This window comes from Bombina bombina, chromosome 6 (assembly GCF_027579735.1).
Source record: "Bombina bombina isolate aBomBom1 chromosome 6, aBomBom1.pri, whole genome shotgun sequence".
NCBI classification, from domain to species: Eukaryota; Metazoa; Chordata; class Amphibia; order Anura; family Bombinatoridae; genus Bombina; species Bombina bombina.
Window position 1 is genome coordinate 751,757,317 of NC_069504.1, and position 19,962 is coordinate 751,777,278.

At 38.8% G+C, this 19,962-nt stretch overlaps 1 protein-coding gene across 1 annotated transcript in view; it reads left to right on the forward strand.

Annotated features, from left to right (window-relative positions):
• The first annotated feature begins 2,600 nt into the window (after positions 1-2,600).
• LOC128664597 (carcinoembryonic antigen-related cell adhesion molecule 5-like) overlaps positions 2,601-19,962 on the forward strand; it is a 175,729-nt gene continuing 158,367 nt past the window's right edge. Inside the window, exons 1-2 of the mRNA XM_053719415.1 lie at positions 2,601-2,739; positions 18,147-18,407. Of these exons, the coding sequence (XP_053575390.1) occupies positions 2,601-2,739; positions 18,147-18,407 (400 nt within the window). The remainder of the gene's footprint in view (positions 2,740-18,146; positions 18,408-19,962) is intronic.

A 19,962-nucleotide genomic window follows, 5' to 3' on the forward strand; every position in this document is an offset into this window, starting at 1 on the left:
AATGTTTGTACCCCTGCATTAACTTGCGCTGGTGTTAAAGTGCTTTTTTTTGACAGACCCAAAATTTTCAGATTTAACTCCTGATTTTACATGCACACAGTAGAGGTCTGACCTCTAACACTACATTCAGAGATATCTGCAAAAAAACTTTTTAATTTGACTGATCTAAAGAAGTGGTACAAATCTTTACGTATTTCAAAAACATCAAAGTCCTGCTGTGGACAAAACGATAGTCCTTTATCAGCCCTTTTGAAAGGGATACCTGGCTGAGATTCATCAAGGTCTGCTGACACTGCGGGTCATCACCCGCTTCTCCTCTACCGATGACAATTTCTTCTTGGACTCCGCTGTTTTTCCTACCACAGTGGCACCTGCCCCCTCTGTGGCAGCGTGTACCTCCATGTCGGAGTCCCCCGATGCTGAACCGGATGAAGAGCCCTGGGTACTAATTTAGTCTTCTTCCGTTCCTGGATCACCCCTCTCAACTCGGTCAGCTGTAATTCAAAAGAGGAGGTAAGTTTGTCTAAATCTTCAGTTGACAGACTGTTAGCCAATTCCTTCTTCATACTTTCGATTTGATGATTTTGGCTCTCAATTTCCATCTGGAGATATTCCACAGTGAGAACCATCAAATCAAATGAACATTTATTCAGCACTCTTTCGAAACTTCTGGCAATACTCTATATTATCTTTCATAAGAGTAGGGCGAGTGCTCATGCGAAGTCCCATTGGGATACGTTTCACTCGATGATACTCCGCCAGAGTCACAGCATGCAATTCAAAAGCAACATGCTTCTTTTGTAAATATTCCAGCTTCTTACTGATTGATTGGGTGGGTGAGGATTTTAAAAAGTCTCTGGAACCACGGATCAATGTAGTAATCCGTGCAGCCTCCAAATCTGTGTATCCAAAGGTCTTTGGCGCTTTATCTTCAGCATTCTGTTCCATAGTTACTCAGTGCAAGGAATAGTGCAAAAACTTATAGCAAAACAAACCAAACATCCAGCACCTGAAAGTAACAAGGTGTGCAAGCTTCAGGAATACTGCACTGTACTCCACACAGTATAAAGTCACAAGAAAGAAGCAGCACCAACCAGTAGTTGGTTGGTCCTTTACACTCTCCCCAAGGTGCATAAGAGTTCCACTGCCCCTCCGGGCCGCCCTATTGTGGCAGGCATGGGGTCTCTACTATCAAATGCATCTATTTTTTTAGACAAGGCTCTGAGACCCTATGTTAATTCTAGCTCCTTTATCAAGGATACTGGGGATTTTTTGACGAAATTACAGAATCTACCAATTGAGAATACTAAAGGTATCCTCTTTAGTTTGGATGTTACTTCATTTTATACATCTATCACACATGAGGCTGGCATTGGTGCTGTAAGCAAAATGATGAGTCAGGATGAGAGATATAGTACCCAACACAGGGAATTTATTTTGCAACTATTGAGTATTATCCTGAGGTGTAATTATTTTCTTTTTGAAGATCATTATTATTTGCAGCTCCAAAGTACGGAAATTGGGTTCCAATGTCGCCCCTACATACGCCAATATATACATGAATATGTATGAGGAATATTTTGTTTATAATAATTCATTATTTCTACAATATGCTGCCACCTGGTGGCGCTATATAGACAATATCTTTGGCATATGGCTGGGCGACATTGGAACCCTGGAGGAATTTGTGGATGAACTTAACCCTGCTACTTGTCACATTAAATTTAAGCTGGTTTGTAGTGAGGAGAGTGTTGTTTTCCTTGACACCAGGGTACTTAAGAGTAACCAGGGTCTTGTAGTTGACCTACATAAGAAAGCAACGGACTGCAACACTCTTCTTCATTACAATAGTATGCATCCTCCATCTTTGATTAGGTCGCTCCCAAGGAGTCAATATCTGTAGGTCACAACCTAACCCAATTAAGGTTCCTAACACTAACCCCCGAAGATTCGCTTACCGGGAGAAGTCTTCATCCAAGCGGCAAGATGTCCTCAATGAAGCCTGCAGAAGTGGTCCTCCAGACAGGCAGAAGTGGTCCTCCAGACAGGCAGAAGTCTTCATCCAGACAGCATCTTCTATCTTCATCCTTCCGGTGCTGAGCGGGTCCATCTTTAAGACATCCGACGCAGAGCATCCTCTTCCAACGAAGTCTTCTTGCTGAATGAATATCTCTTTAAGTGATGTCATCCAAGATGGCGTCCCTTAGATTCCGATTTGCTTATAGAATTCTATCAGCCAATCGGAATTAAGGTAGAAAAAATCCTATTGGCTGATTGGATCAGCCAATAGGATTTTGCTCACATTCCATTGGCTGATTGGAACCAGAGCTAAACTGAGAGCTTCTAAGTAAGTTTTTAAATGTGATTTCCAGGAGGAGAGTAGGGACTTGAGCAAGAGACTCAGGCAAAGAGGCTATCCACGAGAGGTTGTATATAAGGCCCAATCTGAAGTAAAGAAAATGGATAGGGCATCTTTGCTCAGAGGTCCTCCAAGAAATAGAAAGCTTCTATTACCTAGTGCCAAACCTAAATTTGTCACCCAGTTTTCTAATCAGTACGGAGATGTTTGTAATATTATTGCTAAAAATCTCCCGATACTGATGGGTGACAAGAAATTGAGAGACAAGGTTGAGAATGGCTGTATGTTTGTAGCGAGACGAGCTGCCACGCTGGGAAACATACTGTCTCCAAGTCTGTTGAAAGAGCCATCTGTTAACAATTCATGGCTGACACATGAGGGTACCTACAGATGCGGCAGACGTACTTGCACCTCCTGTGACCACATCAGAATGGGTAGATCATTTGTATCTAGCCAGTCTGGTGAGACATTTAATACTAAAGGATGCATCAATTGTAGGAGTACTTACATAGTCTATCTTATACAGTGTACATGCTGTTCGAAATCCTATGTAGGAAGAACTACTAGGGATGTTGGTACAAGAATCAGGGAGCATTTATCCTATATCTCTGGTGAAAAACCGTGCTCGGCTCTTTCCAGGCATTTTTTGGATATTCATTATGGTGATGTAGCAACTTTCAAGTGGCAAGCGATAGAGCAAATTCCCAAGTCCCCTAGGGGAGGGGATAGACTGTCATCCCCGTGTAGACAGGAAACTTACTGGATATTTAAGCTAAATTGCTTGCTGCCAGTGGGTTTCAATTCTAAACATGACATTCTAAATTTTTGGCACAGATAAGTTAGTTACCATCTGTATTTAACATTCAAGTTTAAAATAAAAAGAGCCCTTGATTATTATTATACTGGTTGAATTTGAACTCCACATTAGTACTTTTTCAAGTACTGTGAATAATATGGTATCTATTGTGCTACATGACATTATACTGTGTAATATTATTATTTAGGATTTTTGTTTAGCTACATGGAGTATTTTTGACCTTACTATTATCTTTAGTTTGTTGGCTACGATTTGATATTTACTATCATATGCTGAATGCATACTCTCTCTGAGTGTGCTTATTATAGCAGTTAAATTTAGTCTATAAGATGACAATTTATTATTTAGTTTTGTAGCTTTCAATATAGGTTAGGTGGACTATCTAATGTAAATATAACCTACTGTGTCTATTTCATTTTGACAAACTGAACTGCTGTATTATATGTCTTTTTTTCTTTTTTTCTTTTTTAGGCACATTAAATCTGTACTGTTTAGTAAGCCATTAAGTGCTAATGATATTTTTGTTATTGAATATTTACTTTTTCACGAATCCTAGGTTTATGTATGAGTTAAAATTGTCTATAGGTTCTCATCTTATTTTTCAGCATTACATTTATGTGTTTGAAGGTGTTTATTACGTGGCATTTGTTATTAACCAATCATTGTGTTTTTAACCCTTTTTAAGGGCAGTTACATGTGTGCATAATTATGTCTATGATTACGGTCCTGTGTGACCGAAACCGGTCAGACGTTTCAGCTTGGCTGCGTTTTTGTCCTGTTTTTTGTCTCCAATTTTAAGCTATATGGATTAAAGTTTATTTCGTTTATGACAAGAGTGAGGATCAGTTATTTTTTCTCTTTTTCTTAAGTTTTTAAACAGTTTTATACTGGATTTTTATATCAGTATCTGTGCATCTTATTCTTTATAGTAGTGTCTATTACATGCAGTTATATCAAAATGAGTGTATACTGTCCCTTTAACGGCTTATAATACTTTCTATGGGATGCAAAATATTTATGGCAGCCAGACCCTAAAATATATAAAAACACTATGGCCTAGATTTAGAGTTCGGCGGTAGCCGTCAAAACCAGCGTTAGAGGCTCCTAACGCTGGTTTTGGGCGCCCGCTGGTATTTGGAGTCAGTGATTAAAGGGTCTAACGCTCACTTTTCAGCCGCGACTTTTCCATACCGCAGATCCCCCTACGCCATTTGCGTATCCTATGTTTTCAATGGGATCTTTCTAACTCCGGTATTTAGAGTCGTTTCTGAAGTGAGCGTTAGAGCTCTAACGACAAGATTCCAGCCGCCTGAAAATAGCAGGAGTTAAGAGCTTTCTGGCTAACGCCGGTTTATAAAGCTCTTAACTACTGTACCCTAAAGTACACTAACACCCATAAACTACCTATGTACCCCTAAACCGAGCTCCCCCCACATCGCCGCCACTCGATTAAAATTTTTAACCCCTAATCTGCCGACCGCCACCTACGTTATACTTATGTACCCCTAATCTGCTGCCCCTAACCCCGCCGACCCCTGTATTACATTTATTAACCCCTAACCTGCCCCCCACAACGTCGCCGCCAGCAACTTAAAATAATTAACCCCTAATCTTCCGACCGCAAATCGCCGCCACCTACGTTATCCCTATGTACCCCTAATCTGCTACCCCTAACACCGCCGACCCCTATATTATATTTATTAACCCCTAATCTGCCCCCCTCAACGTCGCCGACACCTGCCTACACTTATTAACCCCTAATCTGCCGAGCGGACCTGAGCGCTACTATAATAAAGTTATTAACCCCTAACCCGCCTCACTAACCCTATCATAAATAGTATTAACCCCTAATCTGCCCTCCCTAACATCGCCAACACCTAACTTCAATTATTAACCCCTAATCTTCCGATCGGAGCTCACCGCTATTCTAATAAATGTATTAACCCCTAAAGCTAAGTCTAACCCTAACACTAACACCCCCCTAACTTAAATATAATTTACATCTTACGAAATAAATCAACTCTTATTAAATAAATTAATCCTATTTAAAGCTAAATACTTACCTGTAAAATAAATCCTAATATAGCTACAGTATAAATTATAATTATATTATAGCTATTTTAGGATTAATATTTATTTTACAGGCAACTTTGTAATTATTTTAACCAGGTACAATAGCTATTAAATAGTTAAGAACTATTTAATAGCTAAAATAGTTAAAATAATAACAAATTTACCTGTAAAATAAATCCTAACCTAAGATATAATTAAACCTAACACTACCCTATCAATAAAATAATTAAATAAACTACCTACAATTACCTACAATTAACCTAACACTACACTATCAATAAATTAATTAAACACAATTGCTACAAATAAATACAATTAAATAAACTATCTAAAGTACAAAAAATAAAAAAGAACTAAGTTACAGAAAATAAAAAAATATTTACAAACATAAGAAAAATATTACAACAATTTTAAACTAATTACACCTACTCTAAGCCCCCTAATAAAATAACAAAGCCCCCCAAAATAAAAAATTCCCTACCCTATTCTAAATTAAAAAAGTTACAAGCTCTTTTACCTTACCAGCCCTGAACAGGGCCCTTTGCGGGGCATGCCCCAAGAAGTTCAGCTCTTTTGCCTGTAAAAAAAAACATACAATACCCCCCCCCAACATTACAACCCACCACCCACATACCCCTAATCTAACCCAAACCCCCCTTAAATAAACCTAACACTAAGCCCCTGAAGATCTTCCTACCTTGTCTTCACCATCCAGGTATCACCGATCCGTCCTGGCTCCAAGATCTTCATCCAACCCAAGGGGGGGTTGGCGATCCATAATCCGGTGCTGAAGAGGTCCAGAAGAGGCTCCAAAGTCTTCCTCCTATCCGGCAAGAAGAGGACATCCGGACCGGCAAACATCTTCTCCAAGCGGCATCTTCGATCTTCTTCCATCCGGTGCGGAGCGGGTCCATCTTGAAGCAGGCGACGCGGATCCATCCTCTTCTTCCGATGTCTCCCGACTAATGACGGTTCCTTTAAGGGACGTCATCCAAGATGGCGTCCCTCGAATTCCGATTGGCTGATAGGATTCTATCAGCCAATCGGAATTAAGGTAGGAATTTTCTGATTGGCTGATGGAATCAGCCAATCAGAATCTAGTTCAATCCGATTGGCCGATCCAATCAGCCAATCAGATTGAGCTCGCATTCTATTGGCTGATCGGAACAGCCAATAGAATGCGAGCTCAATCTGATTGGCTGATTGGATCAGCCAATCGGATTGAACTAGATTCTGATTGGCTGATTCCATCAGCCAATCAGAAAATTCCTACCTTAATTCCGATTGGCTGATAGAATCCTATCAGCCAATCGGAATTCGAGGGACGCCATCTTGGATGACGTCCCTTAAAGGAACCGTCATTAGTCGGGAGACATCGGAAGAAGAGGATGGATCCGCGTCGCCTGCTTCAAGATGGACCCGCTCCGCACCGGATGGAAGAAGATCGAAGATGCCGCTTGGAGAAGATGTTTGCCGGTCCGGATGTCCTCTTCTTGCCGGATAGGAGGAAGACTTTGGAGCACCGGATTATGGATCGCCAACCCCCGCTTGGGTTGGATGAAGATCTTGGAGCCAGGACGGATCGGTGATACCTGGATGGTGAAGACAAGGTAGGAAGATCTTCAGGGGATTAGTGTTAGGTTTATTTAAGGGGGGTTTGGGTTAGATTAGGGGTATGTGGGTGGTGGGTTGTAATGTTGGGGGGGGGGTATTGTATGTTTTTTTTTACAGGCAAAAGAGCTGAAATTCTAAGGGGCATGCCCCGCAAAGGGCCCTGTTCAGGGCTGGTAAGGTAAAAGAGCTTGTAACTTTTTTAATTTAGAATAGGGTAGGGAATTTTTTATTTTGGGGGGCTTTGTTATTTTATTAGGGGGCTTAGAGTAGGTGTAATTAGTTTAAAATTGTTGTAATATTTTTCTTATGTTTGTAAATATTTTTTTATTTTCTGTAACTTAGTTCTTTTTTATTTTTTGTACTTTAGCTAGTTTATTTAATTGTATTTATTTGTAGCAATTGTGTTTAATTAATTTATTGATAGTGTAGTGTTAGGTTAATTGTAGGTAATTGTAGGTAGTTTATTTAATTATTTTATTGATAGGGTAGTGTTAGGTTTAATTATAACTTAGGTTAGGATTTATTTTACAGGTAAATTTGTTATTATTTTAACTAGGTAAGCTATTAAATAGTTAATAACTATTTAATAGCTATTGTACCTGGTTAAAATAAATACAAAGTTGCCTGTAAAATAAATATTAATCCTAAAATAGCTATAATATAAATATAATTTATATTGTAGCTATATTAGGATTTATTTTACAGGTAAGTATTTAGCTTTAAATAGGAATAAGTTATTTAATAAGAGTTAATTTATTTCGTTAGATAAAAATTATATTTAACTTAGGGGGGTGTTAGTGTTAGGGTTAGACTTAGCTTTAGGGGTTAATACATTTATTAGAATAGCGGTGAGCTCCGGTCGGCAGATTAGGGGTTAATAATTGAAGGTAGGTGTCGGCGATGTTAGGGAGGGCAGATTAGGGGTTAATACTATTTATGATAGGGTTAGTGAGGCGGATTAGGGGTTAATAACTTTATTATAGTAGCGCTCAGGTCCGCTCGGCAGATTAGGGGTTAATAAGTGTAGGCAGGTGTCGGCGACGTTGAGGGGGGCAGATTAGGGGTTAATAAATATAATATAGGGGTCGGCGATGTTAGGGCAGCAGATTAGGGGTACATAGGGATAACGTAGGTTGCGGCGGTTTACGGAGCGGCAGATTAGGGGTTTAAAAAAATATGCAGGGGTCAGCGATAGCGTGGGCGGCAGATTAGGGGTTAATAAGTGTAAGGTTAGGGGTGTTTAGACTCGGGGTACATGTTAGAGTGTTAGGTGCAGACGTAGGAAGTGTTTCCCCATAGGAAGCAATGGGGCTGCGTTAGGAGCTGAACGCTGCTTTTTTGCAGGTGTTAGGTTTTTTTTCAGCTCAAACAGCCCCATTGTTTCCTATGGGAGAATCGTGCACGAGCACGTTTTTGATGCCGGCCGCGTCCGTAAGCAACTCTGGTATCGAGAGTTGCATTTGCGGTAAAAATGCTCTACGCTCCTTTTTTGGAGCCTAACGCAGCATTTGTTTGAACTCTCGATACCAGAGTTAAATTTATGGTGCGGCCAGAAAAAAACCCGCGGAGCGTTAACAGCCCTTTTACCGCCGAACTCCAAATCTAGGCCTATCTGTGGTATTGTAAATCACATAAGAGTGTGACTGAAATATCTCCACTTGCAGGACAAAATTCCCATTAACTGATTATGATGTTAAAGGACACTATATACCTTATGCTTTTGTGGACCGCTGCTTCTTAACTTCCGCTTCAGGTGGAACTGAAGCGGATTGGGTCGGAACTTGAACTACTTTATTAAAATATAATACACATAGATATTTTGTGTATACTGACAAACATTACCACACGTCATCTGAGTTTCAAATGCCAATACAAATGTATATTTTTTCTATCTTTAAAAACATTCAAGACCATTTATAGCTATAGAAGAGGAAAGACGAAAATAGGCACATTGTTACCCACAAATAGGGTTGCCAACTGTCGTCACAAAAATACTGGACAATCTGTTAGTGACTGGGCACAATGCTAGGTGGTGGTCATGCAATGCTCTCCTAAAAGCTCTACCTTAGCCCCACTCTAAATCCCACAAGGTATATTTTTCATAACCTAACAGTAATTGTACCCCTTCACTGCCCCACTCTAAATCCCACAAGATATATTTATCATAACCTAGCAGTAATTGTACCCCTTCACTGCCCCACTCTAAATCCCACAAGATATATTTATCATAACCTAGCAGTAATTGTACCCCTTCACTGTCAGTGGCATTCAAATCTCTCTGTTCCAATCAGCCAATAGAATGCAAGCTCAATCCTATTAGCTGATTGCATCAGCCAATAGGATTTTTTCTACCTTAATTTCGATTGACTGATAGAATTCTATCAGCCAATCGGAATTGAAGGGACGCCATCTTGGATGACATAATTTAAAGGAACCTTCATTCCTCAGTTGGACTTCGTTTGAAGAGGATGCTCTGCATTGGCTGGGTTGAAGATGGACCCGCTCGGCGCCGGAAGGATGAAGATAGAAGATGCCGTCTGGATGAAGACTTCTGCCTGTCTGGAGGACCTCTTCTGCCCGGATTCGATGAAGACTTCTGCCCGTCTGGAGGAACACTTCGTCCAGCTTCGTAGAGGACTTCAGCCCGGTTGGGTGAAGACGTCTCAAGGTCGGGTGATCTTCAAGGGGTTAGTGTTAGGTTTTATTAAGGGGGGATTGGGTGTGTTTTAGAGTAGGGTTGGGTGTGTACGTGGTGGGTTGTAATGTTGGGGGGGTATTGTAATTTTTTTTACAGGTAAAAGAGCTGATTACTTTGGGGCAATGCCCCGCAAAAGGCCCTTTTAAGGGCTATTTGTAATTTAGTATAGGGTAGGGATTTTTATTATTTTGGGGGGCTTTTTTATTTTATTAGGGGGATTAGATTAGGTGTAATTAGTTTAAAAAACTTGTAATTATTTTATTATTTTCTGTAATTTAGTGTTTATTTTTTTTGTACTTTAGTTTATTTTTTTTAATTGTAATTAATTTAATTTATTTGTAGTTAATGTAGGTAATTAATTTAATTATAGTGTAGTGTTAGGTGTAATTGTAACTTAGGTTAGGTTTTATTTTACAGGTACTTTTGTATTTATTTTAACCAGATAGCTATTAAATAGTTAATAACTATTTAATAACTATTGTACCTAGTTAAAATAAATACAAAGTTGCCTGTAAAATAAAAATAAACCCTAAACTAGATACAATGTAATTATTAGTTATATTGTTGCTAGCTTAGGGTTTATTTTATAGGTAAGTATTTAGTTTTAAATAGGAATAATTTATTTAATTGTAGTTATTTTATTTATATTTATTTAAATAATATTTAAGTTAGGGGGTGTTAGGTTTAGGGGTTAATAACTTTATTATAGTGGCGGCGACGTTGGGGGCGGCAGATTAGGGGTTAATAAGTGTAGGTAGGTTGCGGCGATGTTAGGGGCAGCAGATTAGGGGTTCATAGGTATAATGTAGGTGGCAGCTGTGTCCGGAGCGGCAGTTTAGGGGTTAATAAGAATAATGTAGGTGTTGGCGATGTTGGGGCGGCAGATTAGGGGTTAATAAGTGTAATATTAGGGGTGTTTAGACTCGGGGTTCATGTTAGGTGTAGACATAATTTTTCTTTCCCCATAGGAATCAATTGGGCTGCGTTAGGAGCTGAACGCTGCTTTTTTGCAGGTGTTAGGTTTTTTTTCAGCCGGCTCTGACCCATTGATTCCTATGGGGAAATCGTGTACGAGCACGTTTAGCCAGCTCACCGCTACTGTAAGCAGCGCTTGTATTACAGTGAGATGTGGAGCTAAATTTTGCTCTCCGCTCACTTTTCTGCAGCTAACGCCAGGTTTCAGAAAACCTGTAATACCAGCGTTGTTTGTAGGTGAGCGGTTACTGAAAACTGCTCATTAGCAGTGCACCGCAAGCCTTACCAACAAAAACTCGTAATCTAGCCGAAAGTACGGGAGATACAGCTTCACATGTTTGGCACAATACTTACGCTTGGATGCTTTCCAACCTTTTATTGTCTTTATGTTGTCTTGTTTTTTATTTTATCTTCTTGATTTTTTTTTTCTTTTCTTTTCTTTTCTTTATATTGTAATGTTTTGAAATTATTTTTTTGATGGTGTTATTCATCCCAGTGGAACTCTATGGGCTCCATTTATGAAGCAGCCAATGCTCCTTATCTTGTTCACCACAGGTGGCGGAGTGAAATCATCCCGATCCAATATGATTGGGATGATTAACAGCCCCTGCTGGCGGCCGCCAGTGAGCAGGGGGCGGCATTGTACAAGCATTTCACTAGAAATGCTTGTGCAATGCTAAATGCTGACAGTGTATGCGTATATCGTATTAGCTATAGCGAATCATGTCCGCTCGACATTTATTAAATCTACCCCATTGTATGTATCAGCACGTGAACAGCTGTAAGTAGAATGCAGATCTATTTATTATAATGGAGCAGAATTCCTTGACAAGGGATATTTACAAATTGATATGAATTTCACAATTTGTAGGCTGTAAAAGTTTTTTTCACCATTTTCATTAAAAGGTTTTATTGAACCAATGAAACATTTTGGTCAATCATTGCAAATTGCACTTTAAGCGCTAGATTACAAGTGGAGTGCTAAATATCGCTTTACAAGTTTACAGCAATGTGAATGCGAGCGCAGTGATTGCAGCAATAATAAATATAGATGTATATGATTATGTACATAAATAGATTTATGTGCTAATGTGTATATATATATGTATGTATTATGTACCTACAAAATACTGCCTAGTGCAGTTATGTTATTAAAAAATAAAAATGGTACAATTTTGGAGGCATTTTGGAGCATATTTATAAAATTAACCTGAGATCTGATCTCTGGTTAATTTTATAAGCGCTAATTGCTACCGTGAGCTTGCAGCGGCAATAACCAGCCACTTGTAATGGTATTTATCACACACCCGCAAATGAGCAAACTTGCCTGTTTTGCAGGCACTTGATAAATTAGCACTCCACTAGTAATCTAGCCCTAAATGTCTTTTTGGCTTCTAGTTTGGACTAATATGCAAAATCTCTAAGGTAAATTTACTTTAAGCCTCTGAAACTACTAATAAAATGGAGAGATGAAAATGCTATAGTGAAAGTTGCTCAGGGTTCTATATCTTTTGCATGTAAGTTTAGGAGCCCACCTGTCTAGGATACTATATTTTGTATTTTGCTGGATTGTGAAGTGTTGGGAATTCTGGTCCTCCTTCTGCACCTCTTCCTTCCCCATAATTGTTTGTTTCAGAAAGGACCTACTAAAATAAAATTAAAAAATGCCGTACAACACACCCAGCCAAGCCCCTGACTGCCTTGGCTTTGTAATCAGTAGGTCAAACACACCAAACCCATGACCCACCATAACTGTGTCCCACAGACAACTACTAGGCCCAACCCCTGCCAAGTCTGCACCCAACTTCCCAACCCCAGATGCTAGCCAGAAAATGTTAAGAGATATTATATTATTAGCTCTCTATCGGCTAGATTACGAGTTGTGCGTTAAGGTAAAAAAGCAGCGTTAACAGTTCCTAACACTGCTTTTTTACGCCCGCTGCTATTACGGGTCTTGCAGGTATAAGTGTACCGCACACTTTGTTGGCCTTACCGCAAATCGACTAACGTAAAGTTTGTAAAGCCTTTTTTCTATGGGACTTCCATAGCGCTGGTATTACGAGTTTGTCTTGGGAGGCCAAAAAGTGAGTGGTACAGCCTCAACTGACAAGATTCGTAATGCATTTTAAAGTCAGTAGTTATGAGTTTTACACTACAATGCCGTAGCATAAAACTCATAACTAAAGTGCTAAAAAGTACACTAAGTCCCATAAAATACCTATTAAACCCTAAACCGAGGCCCTCCCGCATCGCAAATACTAAAATAAAATTTTTAACCCCTAATCTGCCGCTCCGGACATCGTCGCAACCTACATTATATTTATTAACCCCTAATCTGCTACCCCAACATCGCCGACACCTACATTATATTTATTAACCACTAATCGCCTGCCCCAACGTTGCCACCACTATATTAAATGTATTAACCCCTAAATCTAAGTCTAACCCTAACACCCCCTAACAAATATAATTTAAATAAATCTAAATAAAATTCCTATCATTACCTAAATAATTCCTATTTAAAACTAATACCTATAAAATAAACATTAAGCTAGCTACAATATAACTAATAGTTACATTGTAGCTAGCTTAGGATTTATTTTTATTTTACAGGCAAGTTTGTATTTATTTTAACTAGGTAGAAAAGTTACTAAATAGTTATGAACTATTTACTAACTACCTAGCTAAAATAAATACAAATTTACTTGTAAAATAAAACCTAACCTAAGTTACAATAACACCTAACCTTACACTATAATTAAATCAATTCGCTACATTAAATTCAATTAAATAAATTAAGTTAAATTAGCTAAATCACAAAAAAACACAAAATTACAGAAAATAAAAAACAAATTACAGATCTTTAAACTAATTACACCTAATCTAATAGCCCTATCAAAATAAAAAAAGCCCACCCAAAATAAAAAATAATCCTAGCCTAAAATACCAATAGCCCTTAAAAGGGCCTTTTGCGGGGCATTGCCCCAAAGAAATCAGCTCTTTTACCTGTAAAAAGAAATACAAACAACCCCCCAACAGTAAAACCCACCACCCACACAACCAACCCCCCAAATAAAAGCCTAACTAAAAAAACTAAGCTTCCCATTGCCCTGAAAAGGGTATTTGGATGGGCATTGCCCTTAAAAGGGCATTTAGCTCTATTGCGGCCCAAAGCCCTAACCTAAAAAATAAACCCACCCAATACACCCTTAAAAAATCCTAAAACTAACCCCTGAATATTCACTTACCGGGAGAAGTCTTCATCCAAGCGGCAAGATGTCCTCAACGAAGCCGGCAGAAGTGATCCTCCAGATGGGCAGAAGTGGTCCTCCAGACGGCCAGAAGTCTTCATCCAGACAGCATCTTCTATCTTCATCCATCCGGCGCTGAGCGGCTCTATCTTCAAGACATCCAGCGCGGAGCATCCTCTTCCAACTGCGTCTTCTTGCAGAATGAATATCTCTTTAAGTGACGTTATCCAAGATGGCAAAAAAAGAGAAATGGCGCCTCCTAGTGTAGCCAATATGTCAAAGACAATTTTCATATGGTGAAATAATACTCACAAATTGTTATGGCAAAGGTAATGCCTAGGTAGACGATCCAGGAACTCAACAGTGTCCCAGTGTATTGTGCACCAATGCAAGGGCAGCTCCTCCTGGAATCAAGATCGGATTCTGCAGTCTGAAAATGGGAAAAATAAAGAGGGAGACTCCTAGTGCAGATCAATTAGGTGTAACAAACCCACTAGCTGTTCCCAACAGGTGGATACTCACAAGGTGTGATGCACACTATAGTGCAAATGAAGCATACTGGGTATATTGTAGTGGCCCAGTGCACATATGAACCAAGGTTGTTCTCTGCTCCAATGGGTAAGTGCTTCTGGCAGCAAATGATTCAAGGGAGACTCCAGTATATTAAAATAAAGAATTACTTTATAAAAAGATATTAAAAACAATTACAGATTTTGAAGAATAAAAATGTCTGAGAAACAGCCTGGTTAGCGCTGAGAAACGCGTAGCGTGTTGTACTGATTATATTTTTATTCTTCAAAATCTGTAATTGTTTTTAATATCTTTTTATTAAGTAATTCTTTATTTTAATATACTGGAGTCTCCCTTGTATCATTTGCTGCCAGAAGCACTTACCCATTGGAGCAGAGAACAACCTTGGTTCATATGTGCACTGGGCCACTACAATATACCCAGTATGCTTCATTTGCACTATAGTGTGCATCACACCTTGTGAGTATCCACCTGTTGGGAACAGCTAGTGGGTTTGTTACACCTAATGATCTGCACTAGAAGTCGCCCTCTTTATTTTTCCCAGTTATCCAAGATGGCGCCCCTTAGATTCCGATCGGCTGATAGAATTCTATCAGCCAATCGTAATTTTGGTAGAAAAAATCCTATTGGCTGATGCAATCAGCCAATAGGGTTGAACTTCAATCCTATTGACTGATCCAATAGATTCAGCTTGCAATCTATTGGCTGATTGGAACAGCCAATAGAATGCCAGCTCAATCCTATTGGCTGATTGCATCAGCAAATAGGATTTTTTCTACCTTAATTCCGATTGGCTGATAGAATTCTATCAGCCAATCGGAATCTAAAGGATGCCATCTTAGATTATGTCACTTAAAGAGATATTCATTCTGCAAGAAGACGCCATTGGAAGAGGATGCTCCACGCCGTATGTCTTGAAGATGGAGCCGCTCTGCGATGGATGGATGAAGATAAAAGATGCCGTCTGGATGAAGACTTCTGCCCATCTGGAGGACCACTTCTGCCGGCTTTGTTTAGGACATCTTGCTGCTTGGATGAAGACTTCTCCCGGTAAGTGAATATCTTCGGGCTTAGTGTTAGGATTTATTAAGGGTGTATTGGGTGGGTTTATTTTTTAGGTCAGGGCTTTGGGCTGCAATAGAGCTAAATGCCCTTTTAAGGACAATGCCCATCCAAATGCCCTTTTCAGGGAATGGGGAGCTTAGGTTTTTTTAGTTAGACTTTTATTTGGTGGGTTGGTTGTGTGGGTGGTGGGTTTTACTGTTGGGGGGGGGGTGTTTGTATTTTTTTTTACAGGAAAAAGAGCCGATTTCTTTGGGGCAATGCCCCGCAAAAGGCCCTTTTAAGGGCTATTGGTAGTTTAGTTTAGGCTAGGGTTTTTTTTATTTTGGGGGGGATTTTTTATTTTGATAGGGCTATTAGATTAGGTGTAATTAGTTTAAAGATCTGTAATTTGTTTTTTATTTTCTGTAATTTAGTGTTTGTTTTTTGTAATTTAGCTAATTTTATTTAATTTATTTGATTGTATTTAATGTAGGGAATTTATTTAATTATAGTGTAAGGTTAGGTGTTAGTGCAACTTAGGTTAGGTTTTATTTTACAGGTAAATTTTTATTTATTTTAGCTAGGTAGTTATTAAATAGTTAATAACTATTTAGTAACTATTCTACCTAGTTAAAATAAATACAAACTTGCCTGTAAAATAAAAATAAACCCTAAGCTGCCTACAATGTAACTATTAGTTATATTTTAGCTAGCTTAGGGTTTATTTTATAGGTAAGTATTTAGTTTTAAATAGGAATAATTTAGGTAATGATATTAATTTTATTTAGATTTATTTTAATTATATTTGTTAGGGGATGTTAGGGTTAGACTTAGATTTAGGGGTTAATAAATATAATATAGTGGCTGCGACGTTGGGGGCGGCAGATAAGGGGTTAATAAGTATAATGTAGGTGTCAGCGATGTCGGGGGCGGCAGATTAGGGGGTTAATAAGTGTAAGATTAGACGATGACTTAAAGGGACAGTTTACTCAAAATTTTTCTCCCCTTTAATTTGTTCCCAATGATCCACTTTACCTGCTGGAGTGTATTAAATTGTTTACAAGTAGCTCCTTTACCCTTTTATTGGCATTTGAAATAGTTGATTTAGCATGTGGTATTCCCACATATTCTGAAAGTTTGTGGCCGCAGGTCCAAGCTATAGATAAGCTTTGTAAACACAGACAGCAGAAGAGATTACACTCCCAGTAGGATATAGCAGAGATAAGGTAATAAAATGTTGATTTTCCATTGTTCTCGCCAAGTACTGGTGATTGTTTTATGGACAGATATAAAATAAAGAAACATGTATATGTACACATGGTGATAAAGTAATGAGATCTGATTATACCTACAAGCTCAACCCATTTTATTAGGTTGTGGCTTTAATATACACAAATAACCCTTAAAATACTAATTTTCATACATATTTTGCTCTGCAGTTGGTAAAAAAAAGCAATTGTAAACACATTAAGGGAAAAACTATTTTACAGTATACTGTCCCTTTAAGCAGTGCTGGTATTGGAGTGAGGTATGGAGCACAATTTTGCTCTAAGCTCACTTCTTGCTGTTAACGCCGGGTTTGTAAAAAGCCGTAATACCAGCGCTGCAGGTAAGTGAGCGGTGAGAAAACACTGCACGTTAGCACTGCACAGCTCATAACGCAAGACTGGTAATCTAGGCGTATGTTTGTCTTTTAGGAGTAGTTAGAGATGCGACTTAGCTGTTATTTACATCAATGCCACATATTTATTTATTTTTTTATGATTCCGGCCATGAATTCAAGTAAAGGCTATGGGGTAGATTTAACTAGGGCCAAATGGCCCTTTTTTCTGCTACCTCTGAGGCTGCGGTCTTTAATCCACCCGATCCTATACGATCGGGCTGATTGACACCCCCTGCTAGCGGCCGCAAAACTTCAGGGGGCGTGGTTGCAAAAGCAGTTCACAAGAACTGCTTGTGCAATGATAAATTCCAACAGTGTATGCTTTTGGCATTTATCGATGTGCGGCGGACATGATACGCTACATCGTATCATGTCCGCTCGCACTTTAATAAATCGGCCCCTATAGTATGACTGCAGCATCTTTTGTGGGAATCCATATCTGAAATCCATTATCATTTTAAATCAATAGCAACAGCTTTAGTTTGGGACTTGTGTCTCATAGTCCATTTAAAGGCACATGATTAAGGGGTGAGCCCTGCAACGTTTTTTATTCTCTTGTCCTAATAAAGACTTTGATACTGGTGCTGCTGCTTCATTGGACTTTTTGAGTACATTTAAAGGGACACTAAACCCAAATGTTTTCTTTCATGATTCAGATAGAGCATGTCATTTTAAGCAACTTTCTAATTTACTTCTATTATCAATTTATCTTTGTTCTCTTGGTATCTTTATTTAAAAAGCAGGAATGTAAAGCTTAGGAGCCGGCCCATTTTTAGTTCAGAACTTGGATTATGCTTGCTTATTGGTGGCTAAATGTAGCCACCAATAAGCTAGCTCTATCCAGTGTGGAAAAATGAGCCGGCTCCTAAGCTTTACATTCCTGCTTTTTAAATAAAGATACCAAGAGAACGAAGACAAATTGATAATAGAAGTAAATTAGAAAGTTGCTAAAAGATTATGTGCTCTATCTGAATCAAGAAATAAAACATGTGGGTTTAGTGTGGCTTTAACAAACTACTGGGTAATTTACAGCCCCAGGAACCCTAATTCTAAATTGTCTATCACATCACTAGGACACTGTGCATGAAGTCATGTGACATGTATTGTTTTTTTTCCTATAGGTTTGGAAGCATCACAGGAAGACTGTACACTGAAAGCAGAAAGCAACACAGTTTATGCGCAATATGACCATACGGCCGTGCTAAACTGTACGTCCTGTACCAGAGGGACTTGGGAATCAAGACTTCCGAAGATTAGTACAAGTGAAGGACAAAACTGGTTTTCAGCTGAAGTACTTGTTAATGACTGGGAAATCAACAATATCAGTTGTTTAGAAGTAGATAATTATGTGAATTTTAAGCAAATTCAAGTTATAGCTTATGGTACGTTCTTTAAGTATGTCCTATGATAATAGCAAACAAAGTGATAATACAATATACAGTAATTATGCCATGAGTTGTTACAATCCTCTAGCTCTTATTATTGCACACTGTACTGTCTGGCTAGCTATATATCTATATTTATTTATCTATTTACTACAATTGTCCCCTTTTTATCTATATCTATACATTACATCATTTTCTCTTTCCTGGAGTCTGCCTTTTTATCTCATTCATCAGGCAGAGTAATTGCCTATTGAACCAGTGAAATAGCTTATTAAAACTATCTTATAGATAAGACAGACAGAAGATACAAATTATATATTTTTTTTAATCAGCACAATATTTGAGATATTGAGAGACAAATTTTAGGTCTAAAGCATAAATATATGCGTGTGTTTGTGTGTGTATGTGTGTGTGTGTGGGAGGGATATGTACCAATGTTTATATGGTTGTGTTTGTGTGTGGGGGGATATGTACCAATGCTTATATAGATGTGTGTGTGGTACATAACCCCCACACACACACACACACACATCTATATAAGCATTGGTACATATCCCCCCACACACAAACACAACCATATAAACATTGGTACATATCCCCCCACACACAAACACAACCATATAAACATTGGTACATATCCCCCCACACACAAACACAACCATATAAACATTGGTACATATCCCCCCACACACAAACACAACCATATAAACATTGGTACATACCCCCCCACACACACAAACACAACCATATAAACATTGGTACATACCCCCACACACACAAACACAACCATATAAACATTAGTACATATCCCCCCCACACATTCATATAAACATTGGTACATACCCCCCCACACACACATTTATATAAGCATTGGTACATATCCCCACACACACATCTATATAAGCATTGGTACATATCCCCACACACAAACACAACCATATAAACATTGGTACATACCCCCACACACACACACAAACACAACCATATAAACATTGGTACATACCCCCCCACACACACACAAACACAACCATATAAACATTGGTACATACCCCCACACACACACAAACACATCCATATAAACATTGGTACATATCTTCCCCCCACACACATCTATATAAACATCAGTACATATCCCCCCTCCCCACACACACACACATCTATATAAAGATCCACACACACACACACATCCATATAAACATTGGTACATATCCCCCCACACATCCATATAAACATTGGTACATACCCCCCCCCCCCCACACACACATCCATATAAACATTGGTACATATCTTCCCCCCACACACATCTATATAAACATCAGTACATATCCCCCCTCCCCACACACACACACATCTATATAAAGATCCACACACACACACACATCCATATAAACATTGGTACATATCCCCCCACACACCCATATAAACATTGGTACATACCCCCCAACACAGACACACAAACACATCCATATAAACATTGGTACATATCCCCCCCCCCCCCCCACACACACACATCCATATAAACATTGGTACATACCCCCCCCCCCCCACACAC